Source organism: Gobio gobio, assembly GCF_949357685.1.
Source record: "Gobio gobio genome assembly, chromosome: 5".
Lineage (NCBI taxonomy): Eukaryota > Metazoa > Chordata > Actinopteri > Cypriniformes > Gobionidae > Gobio > Gobio gobio.
Window position 1 is genome coordinate 29456532 of NC_137101.1, and position 25316 is coordinate 29481847.

Genomic DNA, 25316 nt, shown 5'->3' on the forward strand with positions numbered 1-25316 from the left:
TTCATTGTTATAATAATGATCACTGCCAGTTGTATATTGTGTATATAACTGTGTATGTGACAAATAAAACTCTTGAATCTTGATTGTCTAAAATGTCTAAACATAAAGGTAAAAATAGTATTATTTTATAAGTGTTTTATAAGTTTTATAATTATTTTTTAATTTTAAAAGTGTTTGTTTTCCAGTAGATGGCAGCAATCCTCCACTGAACCAAAGCACATGTTCACGTTATCATCATGAATGAAAATGAGAAATGTAGATATTTTTTAAAAGTGGATTTTAGGGTACATAAAATGTTGCCATTTTATATAAATGTATTAATTTGTAGTAATTTAAATAGAGGCCAAAAAAAAAAAAACATAAATCCCCCTTAAACTGCACAACTTTAAGGCCTGTACACACCGGGACGAATATCGCGCGCGCTTATCGCCAGCGTTTTTCGTGCCGTTTTTCGGCGCGTCTTGAGTGTTCACACCCAAGCGATTTTCACTGGCGCTGCGCCGAGTGAACGTGCACATTCAGTCGATGCGCTCCCGGTACACAAGATGGTGCTGCGGCACTTTAAGCCTCTGACACTCGCTTGTCACACAGAAGGAGAAGAGAGACAGTATTTACGTGCTTGCCAAAACCATAGACATATTATGTATATGGACAAAACCATTCACACACTTTTAGCTAACTGGCAAGCAGCATTAGCAGTTCATCTTCTTCTTTGTCTACTTACTACTTCTTCGTCGTATCAATGTGTGCTCGGCAAGACCGTTTTGTGCTCGAGCGCCACCAAGTCGTGTTTTACTGTCACTTCAGCAGCTCCAGGCACGTGAACAAAAGCGCCGATCTCATTGGTCGGACAGTTTTTTACGCGCCGCGTCAAAATAAAAAAACGAACCCGAGGCGTTTTTTTAAAAATGACGCTTTTACGCCTGGCGTTTTGCGCGTCGGTGTGAACACTCACATTGGCGCCCATTGTTTAGTCCCGAGGCGTTAAACGTCGGCGATAAACGCGTGCGAAAATCGTCCCGGTGTGAACAGGCCTTTACAGTAAAAACATTAATAAAGCTTGTGATATTACAATGTGTGTGGTGTGTGTGGTGGTTACGGCCCTGCTTGTCTTGTGTTTTTTAGCGGGCTTAGCTAATGAGGCCAATTAGAGAGAATTATTAATATTTTCTTTCATTTCTTTCATTTCTTTCACAACTTTAAGGCCTGTACACACCGGGACGAATATCGCGCGCGCTTATCGCCAGCGTTTTTCGTGCCGTTTTTCGGCGCGTCTTGAGTGTTCACACCCAAGCGATTTTCACTGGCGCTGCGCCGAGTGAACGTGCACATTCAGTCGATGCGCTCCCGGTACACAAGATGGTGCTGCGGCACTTTAAGCCTCTGACACTCGCTTGTCACACAGAAGGAGAAGAGAGACAGTATTTACGTGCTTGCCAAAACCATAGACATATTATGTATATGGACAAAACCATTCACACACTTTTAGCTAACTGGCAAGCAGCATTAGCAGTTCATCTTCTTCTTTGTCTACTTACTACTTCTTCGTCGTATCAATGTGTGCTCGGCAAGACCGTTTTGTGCTCGAGCGCCACCAAGTCGTGTTTTACTGTCACTTCAGCAGCTCCAGGCACGTGAACAAAAGCGCCGATCTCATTGGTCGGACAGTTTTTTACGCGCCGCATCAAAATAAAAAAACGAACCCGAGGCGTTTTTTTAAAAATGACGCTTTTACGCCTGGCGTTTTGCGCGTCGGTGTGAACACTCACATTGGCGCCCATTGTTTAGTCCCGAGGCGTTAAACGTCGGCGATAAACGCGTGCGAAAATCGTCCCGGTGTGAACAGGCCTTTACAGTAAAAACATTAATAAAGCTTGTGATATTACAATGTGTGTGGTGTGTGGTGGTTACGGCCCTGCTTGTCTTGTGTTTTTTAGCGGGCTTAGCTAATGAGGCCAATTAGAGAGAATTATTAATATTTTCTTTCATTTATAACAAGGGGTTATCAATGATGCGTAGGCTATATTATTAAACTAACCCAAGACAAAATGTAGAATTCAGAAAATAATGTAGAAAATGTTTTTTTCCAAATATTATACTGTAACAAAGCCTTGTTTGTGTAACCTTTTCCCACACAAGTTTGAAATGTTCCAAATGACCCCCAGACTTTTTTTATAATAGGTTTGTGTGAATATTGTTTTAAGTTCACTTGGAATTGATATAGCTTTTATTTATACAGTAATGTTGAATGTCTATCATTAATGAAAAAAATTCAGAGACATCGGTAGCAGTTTTCATAGAAATATGCCATTACAACAAATATTTCAAAAGTTGTTTCTACATACATTTGGAAAAAAATATTAAAAATGCAGATGTTGAGTGTGCAATTAATTAGTTACTTTTTTAATCAAGATTTATTTTTTAATCAAGATTATATATATATATATATATATATATATATATATATATATATATATATATATATATATATATAAACTGCCTTACAACTAGATTCACCTTTACATGTTTAATAGTTAATTTTCAAAGCACTAAACTGAGATGTACAGTAACCATCCAAAACATTCAACAGATTTATTTAACCTGAGGACAATTTATTTAGAAGGTTTTTGTGACCTCTTAAACTGTGCAACTCAAAAAAAAAAACTAAAAAAAACCTTTCCAAACTAGAGTCCGCCTAGTGAATTTCAGCCATTTCAACCACTGGTAATATAGGCTATAGGGTGTAACTGTTCAAATTACTCATGGTTCAGTCTGTATGTGCTATATTCAGGGGGAAAAGAACTACTGTCAAATAAGAATAAAGAAAATAAAAACAAATAATCTAACTATGCAAAAGCACAAATACATACAATCAGAGCAAAGATACTTATAAAATAAACAGTGCTTTTTCTCATGTACAGAAATTGAATATCAGTAATCAAATGTAAAATGGCATTGCATATTTGACTGTATAAATTAAAGATTGTTATTAAAGTTACAAAATCTAAAGTAGTGAGTGATTTCCTTGTCTTTTGTTGTTTGATTAATATTAAAAGCACAGACAGCAGGAATATTAGGCCTATTTTAATAGAATACTCAAGACGCTCATGTTGACAATTTCTGTGTGAATTTGTCCGTTTAAGCGCAAGACTTTAAAGAGAACTCAATATTTGCTCGCTATCTGAGACGCGGGTTTGCGCGCCTCGGATGAGCGCGCACACACACACACATATAAATAAATCAATGCACTTTAAAATATTATTTTTAGTTTAGAAAACCGCTGGAACTACTAGTAAAGAATTAATACTGACAAGTCCAACAACATATTACCTTCCGACTCTGATGGGTGGGGGGGCATTTGGGGTGGCCAATTACATTTTGGGGGTGGCCCGTGCCTCCCTCTCATTATAATACGTTTTGTTATCAATAATATACAGTATTATTACCTCCAGTGTAGGACTATTTACTGGTTCACTTAAATGTGCCACCCCTCTCTAAGTCGAAAAATTGTCTAGACCCGCCCGGCCCCTGCATACACTGTAGTACTTGTAACAGATATACATAGTTCTTGTATCTGGCAGTGCTGTGATGCGATGTGATCATGTACGATACTGAAACTCATGTTCCATGGTATTTATAAGATACTTTCAAGAATACAATGGTACTACCACGATACATGTCCATAAAATACATGATACCACATAGTACTTTTTAGTATTTTTGCAATTAAATGTAATTGAGCATCAGCACCATATTACTATCATTGTACCATAATACCAAATCTTTTTTGTAAGAGTAAAAAAATGCACACAAACACACACACAAAAACGTTACCGTGGTGCTTCGTTTTTTTACATGTCCCAATGCTATTTTTTGAAGTGCCATATAAATACCATTTGTTTTTTGACATGGAACCATATGGCACAAGCTATTCTTAGAAATATCTTAAAGAGCCATGCAAATAATAAGATGTGCTATGATAGTGACCAGGACTCAAATGGCTCATTTATGAATTTATTAAAAAAATAAAAAAGGACAGTGTCATTAACAGTTCTATTACCAAATAACTGACGTGGTATAAAAAAAGTATTCCAAAATCTACCCACTGCAACCCAGAATAAACATAAATAAATGAAGCCACTGTAAACAGTCATATCTAGGGCACCCTTATAAAAGTATAAGGGTACTTATACTTAAATTAACACCAGTACAACATCCTACAGCCATGATGGAGTTCCCACATACACAAATACAAAACTTTAAAAGAAAAATTAAGTTGAAGCAAAACCATTCACTCAACACAAACAAAAGAAGTCTGGGCAGCATTTCTTTTGGTTTCATTAGAATATTAGAATAACGCACTTGTGGTTTCAAAACAAGACTTTCTATTGTGAAAAACAGACAAATGCAGTTTTATATATATAGTTATATAAATACATCAAAATAGGTTAAAATGTTGTAAAAACATTCTTAGATTACAAAAACAATGCCAAATAAAAGCCTGTGTAAAAACTTCAATAATTTAAACAAAGCAAACACTCTCACATTATGTTCCAGCCCTGATTACACATTTTCTGCTTTAGTTTCACACAATTTATTCATTTTGTCCATTTGTTCCAGCATCACTTAGTAATTATGCTGGGTATAATTCACTAAAATGTATAAATACTATAAAAATGTATGTACAGAACACATTACTGTAAATCTTCAGATTTAAGTTAGTGTTACGTGATTTACATTATTTACAGAATTTCTGTGGAAATGAGACTGGAGTGGAAGATATGGAGTAGCAAAAACTACAGAAGTCACACAGCAGGTGCCAGTCAGGAATGACGGTTACGAAGTTGAAATATCCCTGCATTTGCCAGTCTTAGTCAATGTCACTGAGGTCACTAACAGGTTCATCTTGGACATGACTCAGGTGGTTCATGGCACGGTTGAAGGCGGTCTGAACAGCTTTGCGGATGGCTGAGGTGCGTCCCTCCATCATTTTAATCTTGTCGATGGTTTTGTCAATACCGAGAGGAACCATCTTGGATTTAGAAAGCCACTGCCTGGAGAAGGAAAACAGCACACAACAAGCCTATTAGATAAAGCTTCCCCAGATACAAGTTGTTGCTCTTGCCTTTTTTATGTGCTTTAATGAAGGTACATGTTCAGCCCAGTGTTGCCCACACATAGACTAATTTGTGGCGGTGCGCCACAGAATCAACACTGGCCGCCACATATTGCGTGTCGTTATTCATTAACTGTTTTAAGGCTATTTAAAACACGCAGCATATTCGTTCATTTCCTTTCCTTTCCTTTCCTCTCTCTCTCTCTAACCTGCCTTTGATATGAAAGTCTAAGCTTTTAAAATTTAATACAAAATTAAAACAATAAATAGCGTTTTGGCGCTAATTTGTAACAGTTAAAGCCAGAGGCGTTGAAAAACAGTTGTGACATGCTCTCATCTCTCTCCAGCGCGCACGGTCACGTGGTTCACGGAGCGCTCCAAAGTTCTAAACAAACCAGCTGTCAATACATTTGAATGGCTTAAGCAGATACACAACAGCTTCACATCACTATACAGGTATTTGCAGCAATTTTTGGTAAACAGTACAGCATAGTGTGCATTGATTATTACATGATACAACATCGTTAAAATTAATTTGAATGTTTTTCTTGTATTTAGCCCTCAGGTATTCCTTACTAATTGGTCACACTCATACTCATTGGTGGTCAAATGTGACCATAAACCTTAACTATTTTTCAATTAAATAAATGTTCTATATTTTAGTTTAATAATATTTATTGATTTTGAGGAGATCTTTTGGTACTAAATAGGCCTACTATTTGTGCAATAATTATGGTCCATTAAAGACCACTTAAAATATTTTTTATTATATATATTACAATTAGTGTAGTAATTAAGGTTCAAATAGAGAATTCCAATGCAAAGAGGCAAATTACAGCCATTTTGTGGCTGGAAAAATAATAATTTTCATTTGCAATGCCACACCAGGTGCCTGTATTGCTCTTTAATAAAAGTCTAGTTGCTCAAAAAAGTATTGCAGATCATAACTGCTTACTTATTTTTAGGTTTTGCATTTGAATAAATATTTAGACATGATCAAACACTAGATTTCTTTAAATGTGAAATTTTGAAAAGTTAATTACCTACATCCTAATATTTTTAATGATACTTATATAAGCAAGCACACACAAGTGAATATTAATGAATGCAAGCTTATATAATTTAACCCAAGAAAAGTTTAAAATAGTGCTAAAAAGGCAAACTTATTTTCCCTTATACTGTATGTACAGTAGGCTATATACATATGAATTGATACTGAATCAAGATCGAAATCGATACTTGTGACAGTCACCAACCCCCTCCCCCCAACCCCCAACGCACATCACGCACATAACTTTCCATTCCCATCAGCACTTTTTTGGATTTGCGTTCTCACGCTAATTTGCCCTGTATAGTAAATCTGGCCCTTAATAGTAAAAAAAATAATAATAATTTCCTAAAAAAACGTTGAATACAACGAATACACGTTTTGCGCATATTTATGTGACGCGTGTGTTTTTAGTGATTGAATCATACTCTACCACATTAAAAGCCAGGTATATAAACATTGTTATCTGATAATGATCAAGTAACTGAAACCACATTTAGAGGAAGTCTGGCACCTGATTATGACACATTTAATGGCTTTTCAGCTAAATAAGTAATATGTAACTTTTTTTTAAAAGGGTTGGCCTGGGGAGATCACGTGACGCTTTCATGGGCCCAGACGCACATTAGCCAAGCGCCGCACATGTAGCCCTTATTTTTTGCTATTTGACTCTCCTTCTCACGTTTGGGGTAGTTTTTTTCGTTTGCCGTTGTTTTGCAAATGTCGCACAGTCGGAAACTCGCCTATCTTTCACAAACATCCTCTCCAATAAAGAAGAAAACTAAAGCAACAGCCGCGGCAGGACGAACGGACATGGACGACAACATGGCGATCACTATAAAGCGATTTGAGGACATTTTGAAAACTGAATTAACAGCAATGCGCACCGAATTCGCCTCTCATATGACCATAATCCAGAATATGTGCTCTATAGTTGACTTTTTATCTGGTGAACAAAGAGAGCAGAAAAGACTGGTCAACGATCACACTAGGCGTCTGGATTCCCTCGAGCAACAAGTGACTGATCTACAAGATCGTAGCAGACGCAGTAATCTCCGGGTACTAGGGCTACCCGAAGGGGCCGAGAAAGATGACCCAATTGGCTTTCTGAAGCGGTCACTACCGATCTGGATTCCATCACTAGCGGGCAAAGATATCGAAATCAAAACGTGCGCACCGAATTTACTCCAGAGCTTCAACTGATCACGCCAAACCGCGAGTATTTATTTTCAAACTGTTACGCTACAACGATAGGAATCTGATTCTAAACGAAGCAAGACGCCACGCACCGCTAAAAACCAACGGCGGTGCAATGCTGAACTTCTTCCCCGACTTCTCTCCCACGACGGCAAAGAAGCGAAGCTCCTTCATACAATACGGAAGGAATGTAAAGAGGCAGGCCTGCAGACCTTTCTTCAGTATCCAGCTACGCTGAAGATCGTCATGAAACACGGTGAGACTAAACTACTATACTCTTCGGAAGAAGCGTGTCAGTTCCTAAGCTCGATTCCCGGACCTCACTCTTCAAGGATGGACATGGCAGAAGGGATTGTTAATACTGAGTGACTCGACTCCTGATCCTGATCTAATAATATAGATCTAACGTTGCATATGATGATCGTCTACTGACAGTTTCTTTTTCTTTTCTTCTTCATGTAAGCTAGGAGACAAGGTATCACTAATGTACTATTATTTACGTTTGCATCCTCTTTTAGAGCATTATTTTATTTTATTTTTCACCCCACTTCATTACTGATGTGAATTTAAGGTGATTCTATTCTCTTATAATAGGGCTATTGGCGGTGTACTAATGTTGTACAGGCTGTCATGTTGCTGTCACTGATAATGACAGGGGAGGGTGACAGCCTGGGGGTTGTTCTTACCCCAGTCTGTAATAGTTCTAGAGGGTGGGTTTTCTTTATGTTACAGGGTTTTTCAGTGGGTAAGGGAGGGGTTAAAGGTAGACTTAAGATAATTCACTTGCAGTGGTTTTACTTTGTCACATTTTTTCAATTCACATATTTGTTTGATACTTATGACTGAATTGAATATTCTAAGTTGTAATGTAAATGGTTTAAATGGCCCCCATAAATGTACAAGTTTTTTAGAATTATTGCGACGAAGAAAAGTGGACATTGCTTTAATCCAGGAATCTCATTTACGGAAGGATGATGTTCATAGATGCAATAATAAATATTATGAGGTGGTCTCTTTCGCAGCGACTGACAATAAAACTAAAGGTGTTTTAATAATTGTTAGACGAAATTTAAATATCTCCATACTAGAAAGAAATGGTGATAATGCTGGCAGAATAACTTGTATAAAAACTGTGGTTGAAAACAGAAAAATAGCTTTTCTCTCAGTTTATGCACCATGTAGTCCAGATCCAACTTTTTCCCCCGAATTATCTACCTATCTCACTGATCTAACAGACTTTGAGATAGTAATGGGAACAGATATGAACGCTGTAATGTCCCACAACCTCGATAGGTCTGGTGACAAATTGTCTTATTCCCAGACTGTTTCTACGGAACAACTTAAACAATGCATTTCCACTTTTTCATTAATAGATGCATGGCGTTTATTTAACCCTTCCCAAAAATCATATACATTTTTCTCAGCTAGACACAAATCATATTCACGGATCGACTACATTTTTGCTTCCTCTTCCTTGATTTCAGTGATACTTGAAGTCAACATTTTTCCACTATCTTTGTCAGACCATAGTAGCAATTTTTTGAAGCTTTCAATTACCCAGCGACCTCCACGAGCCCCCAGGTGGCGTTTTAATACTAACTTGTTAAAAGATGAGGTTCTCTTACGAGAGGTTCTCTCGTATTGCGTAAGTTTCCTTACGCATCGGGAAAGTATTCTTTCTTCGAGATTTCTGAAAAAACCAAAATTATCCTTAATTTTGTAACATTGTCAACGCAGTGCGGCAGCCTGGCAGACCATAGCAGGCTATTCCAGCGTGCTATTGGCTGCTCTGCTGGCAACTGCAGCAGCCTATCGGTGAGCCCGCGTGACGTGGCGACCAATGAGGGCGCTTCGCGCCCACCTGGCTTCATTTGCCTACAGGTGGGGCGTGGCCACGTGTATATAAGCGGGGCTCACGGGCTGCGTATTCGATTTTCTTTTCTTCAGCGAAGCCCTTCGCATCGCTGGATCTGGAACCCGCCGCCGTGATCGTGCAGACGAGCAAGCAGAGGACAGCGCCTGAAGAAGCCGGCAGCATCGCGCCACCTTCAGCCATCCGTGCCTGCTCTGCTATCCGGCAGCCCATATCCTTTTACGCTCAAGTGTTGTCGCCGCTGCGTCACACTTTCTCAAAAAGAGCCGAGCGTTTGATACAAAATGTCTCGTTCCACCTGCGGCTCGTGTCACGCGCAGCTCAGTTCCGGGGACCGGCATGTGATCTGCGCTCTCTGCCTGGGCCGTGATCATGCCGCCGCCGCACTACTCGCCGGCGGATGCCCGGAGTGCGAGGAACTGACGATGTCGACCCTGCGGGCTCGACTCAATCAGTTCGATGACGACATCCCTCCAGTCCCTGCTAAGCCGCGCAGAAAGAAGCGCCGCTCGCAGCGGACTCCGGAGTTCGCAGAGAGAAGCTCGCCGGAACCCTTCCCGCCGGCTTCACTCTCGCCTTCCCCGCCCCCACCCCAGGCCGCCATTTCTGTTGCCGCCTCCGGGGATGAGGCGGATGCGGCCGCGGAACGCGCCGACAGCTGCTCCATCATGGCTTCCGACAGCGAGGACTGGTCTTCCGCGACCTCTTCAGTCCGGGCCTCCGGACGCTCTCGAGCGGGTGAGGACGCGGAACTGTTGCGCCTTCTCACCCGGGCTGTCGAGCAGCTAGGCCTCGAATGGGCCCCGCCCAAGGTGGCAGCGCTGAATCGACTTGACGGATGCTTCCTAAACAGTCGCCGCCGTGCGCCCACCTCCAGGACTGCACCTTTTCTGCCAGAGCTTCACGAGGAGCTCGCGAAGTCCTGGAACGCGCCATTCTCCGCGAGGGTCTCGTCTCAGGCTTCTTCGGCGCTCTCACAAGTTGACGGCGCGGCTGAGAAAGGCTACAATGCTATCCCTCCAGTGGAAGAGGCGGTCGCAGCGCACCTTTGCCCGCCTTCTGGTTGGCGCTCAAAGGCTGCCCTCCCGTCTAAGGCCTGCAGAGTGACGTCATCGCTGATCGGCCACGCTTTCGCTGCCTCCGGTCAAGCGGCATCTGCTCTGCACTCTATGGCCGTGCTGCAAATCCTCCAAGCTAATCTCCTCCGCGACCTGGACGAGAAAAGCTATGACACTGAGTTGGTCACGGATTTGCGAAGCGCGACAGATCTCGCCCTTCACGCTACCAAGACCGCAGCACAGGCCCTCGGACGCTCTATGGCCTCCCTCATGGTAGCTGAGCGCCACCTCTGGCTCACGCTCGCGGATATGCGAGAAACAGAGCGTGCAGCCTTTCTAAACGCCCCGCTCTCCCCGTCTGGGCTCTTCGTACCAGCGGTCAAGGGGATCGTCGATCGTTTCTCTGAAGTGCAGAAGACGACTCAGGCCATGAACCTCTTCCTGCCTCGACGCACCGGCGCTAGCAATAGCTCCGTTGCTCGCCGTCCTCGTGACCAGCCAGCACCGAGCTCCGCGCAGCGCCCAGCGCGGCCCCCTTCGTCTCAGCGAAGACCGAGCGGCCGCCCCAGATCGCGCTCTTCCAGCCGTGGTAAGCCGCCTCCCCCTCGGGGCCCCCGGCCTAGGATCGTGAAGAAGTCCGAGCCTCCAAAGTCCTCCTAGCCAGAGGCGAGAAACGACGGTTAAGTCCCGCCGCGGCCGGACCACCGTCAAAACTCTCTTTCCTGTCAGCCCCCACCACTGTGGCTGCTGCAGATGGATTTCACACAGCCAACGAGCTGGCAAAACTGCCCTCTCGCCTGTCAATAACCGCCGTTTTTACGGCGAACCAGAGAAATCACAAAAGTTGCATTATTTCTGGTTGCACGGCTCACGCCGTAGGTGTTTCAAATGCAGTAAATGTGTCCACTTTTCTGTGTTCACCCCTGCACACAAGCACTATAAACCCCGTGTCTCTCACTCACATAAAGCGGCCACCGGCCGCTCGAGTGCTAGAGTTAGGTCACGTGTCCGCTTGTTTGCATCCACGCCTAACCACCACACGCGCTGTCACACAGCCACTCTTAACCGGTCATGTTCCACGCGTAAGAGTTGTGCCCGCTCAAACGCGCGCACACATTTTCGCGAACATTATGCCTCAGGCGCTACGCGCCGCGCCACACACCATTTGTTCTCCGCCCAGGGTGGCCGGAGCGATGAGTGTAGGGCAACACACAAGCCACTCCCCGCTCGAAGCGGCAGAGATACAGTGTGTAGAGCGATCGGCTGGCCCACAGCACAGAGAGCGCGCGCACTGCGCCCGCCCCTCCTATACAGGCCGTCAAACCCGCGAAGCGCGGCGTTTCGAGCCCGGAGGCCAGTAGCACATCTACTTCGAGCAGAGATAGCCACGCTGCTGTGCAAAGGGGCTATAGAACCGGTTCCCCATTCTATGAACGAGTCAGGCTTTTACAGCCGGTATTTTCTCGTGCCAAAAAGGGATGGGTCGCTCAGACCGATTCTGGATCTGAGGCGTCTGAACAAAGCTCTTATGAGAAGATCGTTCAAGATGCTCACGACCAAGCAGATCCTCGCGCATATTCGCCCGAGAGACTGGCTAATCTCCCTAGATTTGAAAGATGCATATTTTCAAATCAAGATAACGCCGCGTCACAGGCCATTCTTACGATTCGCCTTCGATGGCCAGGCTTATCAATACACCGTCCTTCCGTTCGGCCTGTCACTAGCACCCCGTACATTTACGAAGTGCATGGACGCGGCCCTCGCTCCCCTGAGAAGTCGAGGGATGCGAGTATTGAACTATCTGGACGATTGGCTCATCCTGGCGCAGTCAGAGACCGAGCTCCTCGCCCACAGGGCAATGCTGCTCAGCCATCTGGACAGCCTGGGGCTCACGGTCAATTGGACCAAGAGCTCATTAGTGCCCACGCAATCAACCTCATTTCTGGGTTTGAATCTGGACACTGTGGCAATGTCAGCCCGCCTGTCACCCCAACGCGCGCGCCAAGTTTGGCGCATGGCTGCGTACTTCCGGCCGGGCAAAATCGCACCTCTCAAGCTCTTTCAGAGGATGCTGGGACGTATGGCCTCAGCTGCAGCTGTGCTCCAGCTGGGCTTAATGCGCATGCGCCCGCTGCAATGCTGGTTAAACGCCCGAGTGCCTCACAGAGCCTGGACGTCCGGAGGCTTCAGGATCAGAGTGACTCAGGGCTGCGTTTCAGCCCTAGAGCCCTGGTTAGTAGCCGACTGGTACCAGCGGGGAGTGACGATGGGAGCCATCTCACACCGCAAGGTCATCTCGACGGACGCCTCCACCTCGGGTTGGGGCGCCGTTTTCGAGGGCAGATCGGCCTCGGGCCTCTGGTCGAGCGGAGAAAAGCTCCTACACATAAACTGTTTGCAGATGATAGCGGTAGAGAACGCGCTCAAGCAGTTTGTCCCGCTTATACGAGGACACCACGTGTTGGTCCGGTCGGACAATACCACAGTGGTGTCCTACGTGAACCGGCAGGGCGGTGTCAGGTCCAGGTGTCTGGGCAATCAGACAGAACGCCTGCTCGTGTGGGCACACAGCTCGCTGCGCTCGCTGAGAGCTGTGCACGTACCGGGCCACCTCAATGTGGGCCCGGACAAGCTGTCCCAGGAGAATGGTCCCTGCACCATCAGACAGTCCAGCTGGTATGGCGCCTATTCGGCAGAGCGGAGCTCGACCTCTTTGCAACAAGAGAGAACGCCCGCTGCCCGAGGTTTCTGTCCAAAAGCGAGGATGCGCTGTCCCAACCTTGGCCCAGCCTCCCGCTGTATGCTTTCCCGCCGATTTCCCTATTGCCCCAGGTCATAGCGAAAATCAGGGAGACGCGCCGCCCGGTGCTCCTTATAGCGCCGCGCTGGGAGAACCAGATTTGGTACCCAGAGCTGGTGAAGCTGTCGCACTCACCCCCCTGGCCAGTTCCGCTGAGAGCAGACCTCCTCTCTCACGCAGGAGGGTCAGTTTGGGATCCCCATCCAGAGCGATGGTCTCTGCATGTATGGGTGACCAACGGATACCCGTTGACCTGCCCGAAGGGGTTATGAACACGATTTCACACTCTAGAGCCCCCTCGACGAGGCGGTTATATAGTTGTAAGTGGTCGGTGTTCACTGAGTGGTGTGTTTCCAAGGGATTGGACCCACAGCAATGTGGGGTCCAGCGAGTGCTCTCCTTCCTCCAGGAGCTTTTGGAACTGGGCAGGTCCCCTTCCACGCTCAAAGTGTATGTGGCGGCTATAGCAGCGTTCGCTCAGACGACGCTAGGTAGCACGCTAGGAAGGAACGAGCTCATCATCCGTTTCCTCAGAGGAGCCAGACGGATGAATCCCCCGCGGCCCCCATCGGTTCCTATATGGGATCTGGCCTTGGTCCTAGAGGCCCTGAAGGCTCATCCCTTTGAACCGCTCGAGACTGTGGAACCAAGGTTCCTTTCGCTAAAAAACGCATTCCTGATAGCTCTGGCTTCAGTAAAACGCGTGGGGGATCTACACGCGCTCTCAGTGAGCCCGACGTGTATGGAGTTCGGCCCGAATGACTCCAAGGTCATTCTTAGGCCGAGGCATGGTTATGTCCCCAAAGCAATAGACACTCCCTTCAGGGCGCAGATTGTCTCCCTCTCGGCTCTGCCAGCATCCGATGAGGGGGACGGTGGCAATGTCCTCTGCCCTGTCAGGGCATTGAGGGTTTACGTCACACGCTCCGCCGCCTTCAGGCGCTCTGAGCAGCTATTTGTTTTGTTTGGAGGGCGCACTAAAGGTCTCGCCTCCTCGAAACAGACCCTGTCCAGGTGGATAGTGGACGCGATTGCAGCAGCTTACGCTTCCAAACACCTGCAGTGCCCGCTAGGTGTCAGAGCACACTCCACTAGAGGCATGGCCTCTTCGTGGGCTTGGGCCAGAGGGATTTCCATCCACGATATCTGTATGGCGGCAGGCTGGGCCTCCCCGTCTACGTTCGTGAGATTTTACAATCTGGAAGTTCCTGCCTTACAGGCGAAAGTGTTATCAGTTCAATAGGGCTGTTGGTTCTGCCCAGTGATTCTGGGCAGACATAGCTCACATACTGGTAGTAAGTTCGGTACTAGGCTTATGTGAATTTGAAGGAGACCGGCGGTGCCGTTCCCTCATTTACGAGACAAGCTGTTGTGAGTTTGAAGGTGACCGGCGGTGCCGTTACCTCACTCATATAACAAGATATTGTGAATTTGAAGGCAACCGGCGTTGCCGTTCCCTCATTCATGAGACAAGGTGTGGCGAATTTGAAGGAGACCGGCAGGTGCCGTTCCCTCATTCATGGGACAGGGTGTTGTAACCACCCGTTGTAACCACCCGTCAGTTCGAATGAAGTGTCTGTATATGTGGTGGCCCGTTTTCCTTACCGGCCACCCTGCCCGAGCAGTGTTATGGTCCCCGGTTCCCTGGGATACATATGCTGTACGGGAGGCGCGCACGGCGTTGACAATGTGTTCCCGATGCGTAAGGAAACTTACGCAATACGAGAGAACCTCTCGTAAGAGAACGATACTCGGTTACTTAACGTAACCTCGGTTCTCTCTAGAAGAGGGAACGAGTATTGCGTTCCTTGCCGTGCGCCCAGCGGGCTTTTACGCTTCAGAACTACGAAAACCGACTACGCAGCCCGTGAGCCCCGCTTATATACACGTGGCCACGCCCCACCTGTAGGCAAATGAAGCCAGGTGGGCGCGAAGCGCCCTCATTGGTCGCCACATCACGCGGGCTCACCGATAGGCTGCTGCAGTTGCCAGCAGAGCAGCCAATAGCACGCTGGAATAGCCTGCTATGGTCTGCCAGGCTGCCGCACTGCGTTGACAATGTTACAAAATTAAGGATAATTTTGGGTTTTTCAGAAATCTCGAAGAAAGAATACTTTCCCGATGCGTAAGGAAACTTACGCAATACTCGTTCCCTCTTCTAGAGAGAACCGAGGTTACGTTAAGTAACCGAGTATCGTTTTCTGTGATCAATTCAGAACTAAGCTTTGTGAATTTATTGACATCAATAAAGGCTCGGTAGATGACCCACGAATACTGTGGGAGGCTACAAAGGGCTTTATAAGGAATTTCTCAATTTCCTTTGTTTCTTTTTTCCAGAAAATTAATCGTAAGAAAATATCTGACCTAGAATCCAAACTTCGATCACTAGAACAGGCAAACCAACACTCTTTTTCTGATAATACTGCAGCTAAAATTGAAACCGTTAGGAAGGATCTTAATTAATTATATAGACACAGAGCGGAATTTCTTATTCAAAGATCCAGACAAAACTATTATTTTCAAGGTAGCAGACCTAGCCACTTACTGGCTTTAAGAATACGTAATAGCGAAAAATTTGCAAATATTACAGCAGTGAAATCTCAAACTGGTGTTGTTCTGACTGACCAGAAGAGTATAAACGACACATTTTGTTCCTTCTATTGTGAACTATACAGCTCCAGCTCTAAATGCGAATCTACCTCCTTTTTTATCTACTCTTAATCTTCCACGCCTGTCAGATTCAGACTCTGAGTTTTTAGCCAGACCTATATCACTTGTCGAATTAGAATCATCGGTCAAAGACATGAGCAAGGGAAAATCCCCAGGCCTAGATGGCATACCAGTGGAGTTTTATTTGACCTTCTGGTCCGATTTGGGTCCACTTATGCTGGATATGATGCATTTTTCAATTGATCAAGGATCCTTTCCACAAAATATGAACATGGCCATTATATCTCTTCTATTAAAAAAAGATAAGGACTCTACATTATGTTCTAGTTACCGCCCACTCTCTCTAATTGGTACAGATGTTAAAATATATGCAAAAGTTTTAGCCTACCGTCTAGAAAGCTATATGACCAAACTTGTTCATCATGATCCAACAGGGTTTATCAAATCTCGCTCTGCCTGATAACTTGCAAAGACTACTTCATATAATTCACTCATCAGAACAATTGACCTCTCCCTCTGCAATACTTTCCTTAGATGCAATGAAAGCATTCGACCATTTGGAGTGGAATTATTTGTGGGCAGTGCTAGTTCACCTAGGTTTTAGCTCTATCTTTATAAACATGATCAAAATCCTGTATGCTAAACCCTCAGCTTCCATTCTTACTGGCCAGGTATGTTCACAATCTTTTCCAATTGGAAGAGGCACCCGTCAGGGTTGTCCTCTTTCACCTTTACTGTTTGCTTTATCTTTAGAACCTCTTGCTCAAGCTGTACGTCAGTCAGAACTTATACTTCCTATATCGGTTAGGAACACCTCACATCACATATCTTTATTTGCAGATGACATACTGCTTTTTTTAGACAATCCAGTTCATTCAGTCCCTCACGTTTTAAATTTATTTAATCAGTTTAGTAACCTATCTGGGTATACAATTAATTGGACAAAGTCATATCTGCTCCCTCTTAATTTCTGTGTTGGATCTGTGACGTTTTCTGATTTTATTCCGGTGGTACATTTCTTCAAATATTTAGGTGTAGATATCTATCCGTCTATGCAGGATATAGTTTCAAAACATTTTAATAACAACTTGGCTAGTCACCTCAGATCTTGCAAATTGGATGCACCTTCCTACTTCTTTACATGCAAGAATATCTGTTGTTAAAATGAACATCCTTCCTCGCGTTCATTTCTATTCCTCTATGATTCCTTTACCCCCACCTGCTGGCTATTGGAAAAAACTTAATTCAGTAATTTCGCATTATATCTGGAATGGTAAACGTCCCCGAATAAAGCTATCTACTTTACAGCACAGCAGAACAGATGGTGGCTTGTCCTTTCCAAACTTTAAGTTATATGCTATATCCTTTACTCTCTGTGCACTGTCAACCTGGTTTAAACCAAATGTGTCAACTTCATGGTGGGCTATTGAAGAATCCCTTGTATCTCCTCACAATATAAAACATTTGGTTTTTGCTGGTGTCTCACTTAGACAATGTAAACTTAGTTTTGGCCCCATCATAACACATTTTATTTCTACTTGGAGAACGGTTACCAGAAAGATGGAGCCAAATCTGAAGTGGCATCGTCATTCACCTCTGTTCCATAATAATAATTTTTTATCAGGAAAGAACCCATTTCACTGTCCACAATGGGCCAAATGCAAAGTAAACTCCTTTGGTGACATCTATGCACAATTGCCTGTACATCCCTTGCGAAAAGTAATCCTTCCAACTGATAATTCTGTTACTTCTGCCTCAGGTATTTACTCTTTTCTCCTTAAAAAATCCTACCAACCATTATCAATATCATCTGGTCTAAGGATATCAGCGGTGACGCGCAAACCTTATTTTCTGACCAAACTTGGGAGACAATTACATCATCCTCAAAAAATCCAAATCATCAGGGGCCTCATTTATAAACGTTGCGTACGTACAAAAGGCGTACGCCGCTCTCTACGCAATAATTGGTATTTATAAAAAGCAAACTTGACGGGAAAATGTGCGGTCCTTCACGTAAGCTCTGACCCAGGCGTACGCACAAAAACGGGTGAAATGAGAAATGGCGACACCGTCGGCAGATGGAAGAAACACGTGAAAGTGTGTGAAACTGTAGACCGTTGTGTAAAAGAAATGGCAAGCTGCCTCTCATAAATAACATAGACTTCACAAAGCAAGTCTTACAATTAAAAGCCTACACGAACACCCGTTTGATCGATCTGCAGTGTAAAACAAACTAAATCAAACGAAAATTACAACAGAAATGCAAATTAACACATATTTGTGAAATATGTTCTGCAATAATATTGCCATGTTATGCAATTCATCCTCATAAATAATATGGTAAACAGAACAAAATAATGTACAAAACTGATATTCTCGTCAATGTGTCCGTCTGGCGGAGCAGATAAAGATGCAATTACAGACAGACAGACAGACAGACAGACAGACAGACAGACAGACAGACAGACAGACAGACAGACAGACAGACAGACAGACAGACAGACAGACAGACAGACAGACAGACAGACAGACAGACAGACAGACAGACAGACAGACAGACAGACAGACAGACAGACAGACAGACAGACAGACAGACAGACAGACAGACAGACAGATAGATAGATAGATAGATAGATAGATAGATAGATAGATAGATAGATAGATAGATAGATAGATAGATAGATAGATAGATAGAATTGTCCACTGGGGATAGTTGTTTTCATTGTATAAAATTATTCATCAGCTACGGAATCATGGTATTCATGCATATGCCTTTAGTTTGTTTTATTTTTGATCAAATAACGTATGATATGTCTCAACCATTCAGAAAGCTGCAAGAAATTACATTTGCACTGAACTATTTCCCATTTCCACGTAGATTATAACCGACATCTGTAGCTTGTCAGATGCAATTAAATGGATGGAAATAAAATGCCCTATCACAATGCGAAATGCACAATGGCTGATCTTGCGCTCTTAGAAGATGTGGCAAATGGAAGGAGTCGGAGTGAACACATCTTCAGACAGCAAGAAGACTTTCTGGCAAACGAGGACACACTCTGGCGATGGAGCGCTAGACGCTTTTTTGCCTCGACTTAGATGTCCGACCATTTCTTTTTTATTTCGGCCATGGTCCGAGGTTGTGAGGCTACAGTATTTACGGCTTCTGCAACCTTTTGCCACTCAAGTGCCTTTTTGGCATTAGTAATGCCCACACTGTGCCCTCCAAAACAACGTTTTTCTCCTCTTTTCTCCACCTCGCCAACGATAACTTCTAATTCACATTGAGTGAAGTTATGTTTTTTGATTTCCTCTCTGTGTTTTCCATGATTTCGCAATCGATGAATATTAACTTGTGGGCGTTTCACGGACTATATATGGGCAACTATGGGCGTGACATGAAGCCGCAAAAGCTGCGCTACATTTAGAATTGATTGTGATTTATTAAGGGAAAACTGCGTAGGATGTGCGTGCGCACGGTTTAATAAATCCGAATATTTCTGTGCGTACGCACGTCCTATGTTTCATCCATACGCCACTTCTGACGCAAATCCTACGCAAAGTTTTATAAATGAGGCCCCAGATGATCCATTGGAAACTTCTACATAGACTTTATCTGTCACCTTTAAAACGTTTTTATAAGCATCTGTCTCCTTCCCCAAATTGTAATTTATGTCCGCAGAGGGTTCTTGGTTCATATTTACATTTTTTTTGGGAATGCCCTGCACTCTTTCCCTTCTGGACTCAGCTTGCTCATGACATATCATTCCTGTTAGATAAGGTTATGGTGTTGACTCCGGAACTCTTCTTCTTAAATAACTTCTCTGATCTGGCATTGTCTTCACAACAGAGGAACTTGCTTTTAGCTGCTCTCACTGCTGCAAAGAAAATGTTAGTCAGTCGCTGGATTCCTCCACATACGATGTGCAGGCGTGTATGGGGCCTATGTATATTTTCTATCTATCTGATGATCAGGTATTTTACTTTTTCCACTGCAATGTCTTGTAATTCCCCAGTACAATATAAGTCTACCGTGGGTGGGTGGGGATGTGGGTGATGGCTATTATGTAATATGCTGTATTTTCTTTATATTGAACTGACTACGCAATAAAAATAATTGTTCACAAAAAAAAGGGTTGGCCTGGAAATAAAATGTAATGTTTTTTTGTTTTTTAAAGTAACGTAACTTTGTTTTTATGTTATTTATTCTTATTTAATTGTTTCCTTGTTTTATTGTCTTTAATAATGTTTGAACTTTATATTAGTTAGACGTAGTTCTTGCTGTGGTATCAAAATTGGAATTGTGAATTATGAAATTTAACTGGTATCTAACATTTTTGTCATAGCAGCAAACAAAAATTAGTTTTCTTTTTTGTAATAGTAATTATAATAATAGTGATTCTTGACTTGGCAAACATTAATAATTAACCTCTAAAAATCTCACCAGCTACGTTTGTTGTCAAAGAAGAGAACAAGGTAAAGTTTCTCTTCGGACTTGTACTGCATCTGTTCTCCGATCCGTAGCACGTCCAGTGGGGGCATTGGGATAGAGACTCCATTGTGCTGGCACCCCACCCGTGGCATATGAGGGTCTATGATCTGTAATAAAACAATAACATTAAAGAAAATCATGACAATCCGGGAAACAGTGAAATAACTAGGGCTGCCCCCTAATCATCAATCAAGCGTTAGTCGATGAGAAAAGGTTTGTTCGGCAACATTTTAATTAGTCGGTTGGTCACAGAACAACAAAGCTCCACAAGAAGTGGCAAAGTCTGTGGTGGATAAATCGTTAACACAGCAGAATTTTTTTTTTTATGTTTGTATAAAAGCAATATCATGTTTGCAATCATGCTTAAATTTGTGAAAACAGCTCTCTTGCTCTTGTGATATTGCTTAATTATATCACGTTATAATATAAAAATCCAGATCTCGTACAAGTACTTTTTTGCAACATTATATTGAATTTTGTGAGCATTTGTATTAATTTTAGTGACATTTTTGACAATCCTTCGTTAATTTCTGAAACGGCATATTTATAACTTGTAGAAATAAGTTATTGATTGCATCGAAGCAGCCAGTTTTACAATCCAATCATAGTAATGATGTTAACAAATGAATCAGACAATGCGCCGGCAATTTAGTGATATCCTCGCAGTTGTGGTCTTGACCGGTCTTGAAACAAAATCCAGAGACCTCCAAGTCTGAGACTGAGACAAGACAAGAGTCTCGATTACTACAAGTGTAAAGCATGTAATGTGCTTGCAGTTTTGCAGACTTGGTCTGAAGATTAAGTAAAAGAGTGAGTGGTTTCGCTAGGTATGCCTCAAGTACCACTTTTAGTGAGTAAACATTAAAAAAAAAACTGTAATATGTATTTATATGTACATCTCCACATTCATAGGGGACAGCAGAACAAAATAAGAGCAATAGGTTAATTATTAGTTTATCGTTGTTAGTATGACTACAGGGAAAACTAAATGATCAGACAAAATGGCCCCAATATGCTAAAAAATTACTTCTCCAAAAAACAAACACAGAAATTGCTGATAGAGGACAGGTAACTGAACAGACAAGTGTCACTCATTCAGAAGATGCAAATTCCCGATGTGAGCCGTCAGCTCCGTTGCAATTTCGAACGGACAGCAAGAATAATTTCTCAGCAGACTGCTTTATAAACGAGGGTCAGTATAAAGCAGGTTTTGCTAATAAGCTGCTCTTGAAAAAAGGATTGTGTTCCTGCTGCACCTCAGGAAGAAGTGAGTGTAACGTTTTATTAACCTTTATATTAATCTTTGCAAATCGCTTGCACGCTTCACGATGAATGAGGCTAAAGTTTAAAGGGTAAGTTACATTACGGCATGCTTTCTGTGTATGACGTTCTCAATATAATTCATAATCCCACGTTTATAATGAACAACGCGTTATGGTTGTTATTACAAACTGTGTACGTGGGTGATAAAGTTAACATGGTAATACTACACTAAGCTTACTTTTGTAGATGGTTTATAACGGTGTCTGTTACTGATTAAGAAGTAATGTCAAAAAAAAATCTTATAACAACATCAATCTGTCAGTGAACTAACGTAAACATCAGTAAACACATAGCATTCGTATCTCACTACGCTACTCTGCCAGTACAACGATAGATCAAAGTGACATGACGTTAACCAACCATTCAGAAACGTCCGGTTCGAACTTCGTTGGGTTCGTCATCTTGTTCCTGGTCCGACTCTGGTTCAAAATGATAAGGTTGCTCAGATGTGTCCTCAGAGACTCCCGTTGCCATTATTTCTCGAAAATATACCCTCAACTGTTGTCAAGGCAACACTCCACGTGTGTTGTGGTGTTGTCGAACCGAACAACCCACAGAGCAGAGGGGCGGGGTGAGCAAAGCTCATTATCATTTAAAGTCACATACACTGAAATGACTTGCTGAAAACAGAGCTGGTTTTGACCAGGTAAAAGGAGTGTTTTCTTACAATACTAATGAGAATTTTTAATTAAAGTATATTACAAACTTTTCATTTAGACACTAAAGAATCATATTACCTTTTACAAAAATGGCATTATATGACCCCTTTAAAATGGAAATATTTTCAATATTTACGATTCACATTTCGTGAGCATCCTTTCCCATGATAATAAAATTAAGTAAATTATTAAATAAATTATAAAAATAACAATTAGGTAAATATTGCACATGAAACTGAAAAGTATCTAGTAAGATTTTATCTAATTGGCTGGCTCCAACTTGTGGGAATGAAAGCATACAGGTGTTTTTTAACAGTCCATCTGGACTCATGTGACAAGTGCCAAGGTTTGCAATATTGAGAGTTTGAGAACACAGCCAAAAGCCCAGGTATAAATGGCTTTCCACTTTCTGCTCCATCTTGTGCACAGTTTAGTGTGCAAGGCTGCAAGCCTTTCAAAGTATACTCCACTGACTGTGAATCTGGAGGGACATGTTCACCACATACTGATGGATTTTGCCGATGACAAAAATGTGCACACTCCCCAATAACTGATAACTTAGATATAATGCTAAAACATTTTTAAACACAATACTAAGGCTTTATAAATCACATTCTAAAAAATACAGAGGTAAAAAAGGAAAAATACACTGCTACACTCACAGAGTTTAGCCAAATGAACATGTAATTCAGAACTATTAATGTCTAAGTCTTGATTACAAGACTACAGCTGCCTAACTAGGAGAAGAGCTACTAATAAGCCCAATGAAAATTGTAAGTTCAGTTGTTACTGTATATTTTGAAATATTATAGAAAGCATGGTAGATGCATTAGGAATGACCCAACATTTCAGCCACAAAAAAATGTCATCCGAAAATGCAAGAGAAAAATGATTGGCTGAATTTTTTAATAAAAACCATTACTTTAAATTCCAATAACAAAAAAATGACATGGATAAAAAGTGTGAAATTATCCCTGCTTTATGTAAACAGTGACTAATGATAGATGCTATATTGACGGCAATAAAGTTGAGCATACAGTTGAGATATGCACAACCTCTCTCTGTCTGTGAGTGTGTGTAAGGAGAGAGAATATGGAATAAAATTTGTGCCATAATTAAACAAACAAATCCATCATTTTGCAAACAAACACTATCTGCTTCGCAAAGGAAATCTCGACTTGCAAACAAATAGAAAGTGATGTGCAAATACAAAGTCAGTTTGAGCGAGAACGCAGAGGAGTAACAAACATGTGTTGTGTTTTGCAAATAATAAATGAGTGAGCACACATCATATCTCACAAATAAATACAAACCATCCTACAAATTACATGTAACCTTTGAACAAATCTAGTCCATACAAATGCAATATCTGTCTGTTACAAGACTCGCGCAGATTTTCTCACAAATGCAGCTCGCGCAGATTTTCTCACAAATGCAGCTCGCGCAGATTTTCTCACAAATGTAGAGCAACTTCCTCTTCCAAAACAGCAGATGGCGCTTTGGGTCAATTTACACGATTCTGGTCTCCCCCGAGAAACCCTGAAACCAACACTTTTCCAGCTGACGAAATGAGCGGTGAACAGGTGAGTTTCTGTATAATAACCCATTTTGAGATGTTCTTTTGCTAATTGTTCATTACATATCTAAACAACAAGCCACGTTAGCACTTATTAGCAACCCATTATCTGTATATAGGCTATAGTCCTGCCATCATAGGTTGCTTTTTACATCGTGTCTACACTGCATGCGAGCGACGCATTGCAAACTATAGTGAATGTGAACTTGCATATGACATATGCAGTCCCCAAATTATTATTTTGGACAGAAAAATTAAATCCACTTTTAAATTAGATTAAAATGTTCCTATTAAGTTATTATAGAGAACAACAAACTTGTTCAGTGTAGACCAGGGTTATTCAAATCTTGCCCTGGAGGGCAAATGCACTGCAGATTTTAGCTCTAACCCTAATTAAACACACCTGAACATGCTAAACAAGGTCTTCCGGATCATTAGAAAATCACAGGTAGGTGAGTTTGAATAATCATTTTAATCTAATTTAAAAGTGGATTTAATTTTTCTGTCCAAAATAATAATTTGGGGACTGCATATGTCATATGCAAGTTCACATTCACTATAGTTTGCAATGCGTCGCTCGCATGCAGTGTAGACACGATGTAAAAAGCAACCTATGATGGCAGGACTATAGCCTATATACAGATAATGGGTTGCTAATAAGTGCTAACGTGGCTTGTTGTTTAGATATGTAATGAACAATTAGCAAAAGAACATCTCAAAAAGGGTTATTATACAGAAACTCACCTGTTCACCGCTCATTTCGTCAGCTGGAAAAGTGTTGGTTTCAGGGTTTCTCGGGGGAGACCAGAATCGTGTAAATTGACCCAAAGCGCCATCTGCTGTTTTGGAAGAGGAAGTTGCTCTACATTTGTGAGAAAATCTGCGCGAGCTGCATTTGTGAGAAAATCTGCGCTAGTCTTGTAACAGACAGATATTGCATTTGTATGGACTAGATTTGTTCAAAGGTTACATGTAATTTGTAGGGTGGTTTGTATTTATTTGTGAGATATGATGTGTGCTCACTCATTTATTATTTGCAAAACACAACACATATGTTTGTTACTCCTCTGCGTTCTCGCTCAAACTGACTTTGTATTTGCACATCACTTTCTATTTGTTTGCAAGTCGAGATTTCCTTTGCGAAGCAGATAGTGTTTGTTTGCAAAATGCTGGATTTGTTTGTTTAATTATGGCACAAATTTTATTCCATAAGAGAATCTATTGTTAAAAAAAAAAAAAAAAAAGTTTAACGGAAAAATTCACTAAAGCTTCTGAAAGCATACTGTAGTAAAACTAATTTAAAAGGGATAGTTCACCTAAAAATGTAAATTCTCTCATAATTTACTCACCCTCAAGCCATCCTAGGTGTATATGATTTTTTTCTTTCAGCCAAACACAATCAGTTATATTAAAAAAATATCCTGGCTCTTCCAAGCTTTATAATGGGAGTGAGTAGAGCCTGAGCCTAAACTAACCATTTAAGGCCCCATCCCTGATAGTTATA

General features: G+C 42.3%; 1 protein-coding gene across 2 annotated transcripts in view; it reads right to left on the bottom strand.

The window, feature by feature from the left end:
- Nucleotides 1-3999: 3999 nt before the first annotated feature.
- Nucleotides 4000-25316, bottom strand: part of brd1a (bromodomain containing 1a) — a 44186-nt gene continuing 22869 nt past the window's right edge. Inside the window, exons 12-13 of one of the 2 annotated variants that reach the window (XM_079817702.1) lie at nucleotides 20207-20361; nucleotides 4000-5054 (exon numbers count right to left, since the gene is read on the bottom strand). In XM_079817702.1, coding sequence (XP_079673828.1) covers nucleotides 4871-5054; nucleotides 20207-20361 — 339 coding nt within the window. In that variant the 3' untranslated portion in view covers nucleotides 4000-4870. The remainder of the gene's footprint in view (nucleotides 5055-20206; nucleotides 20362-25316) is intronic. The other variant, XM_079817703.1, reaches the window with a different exon arrangement.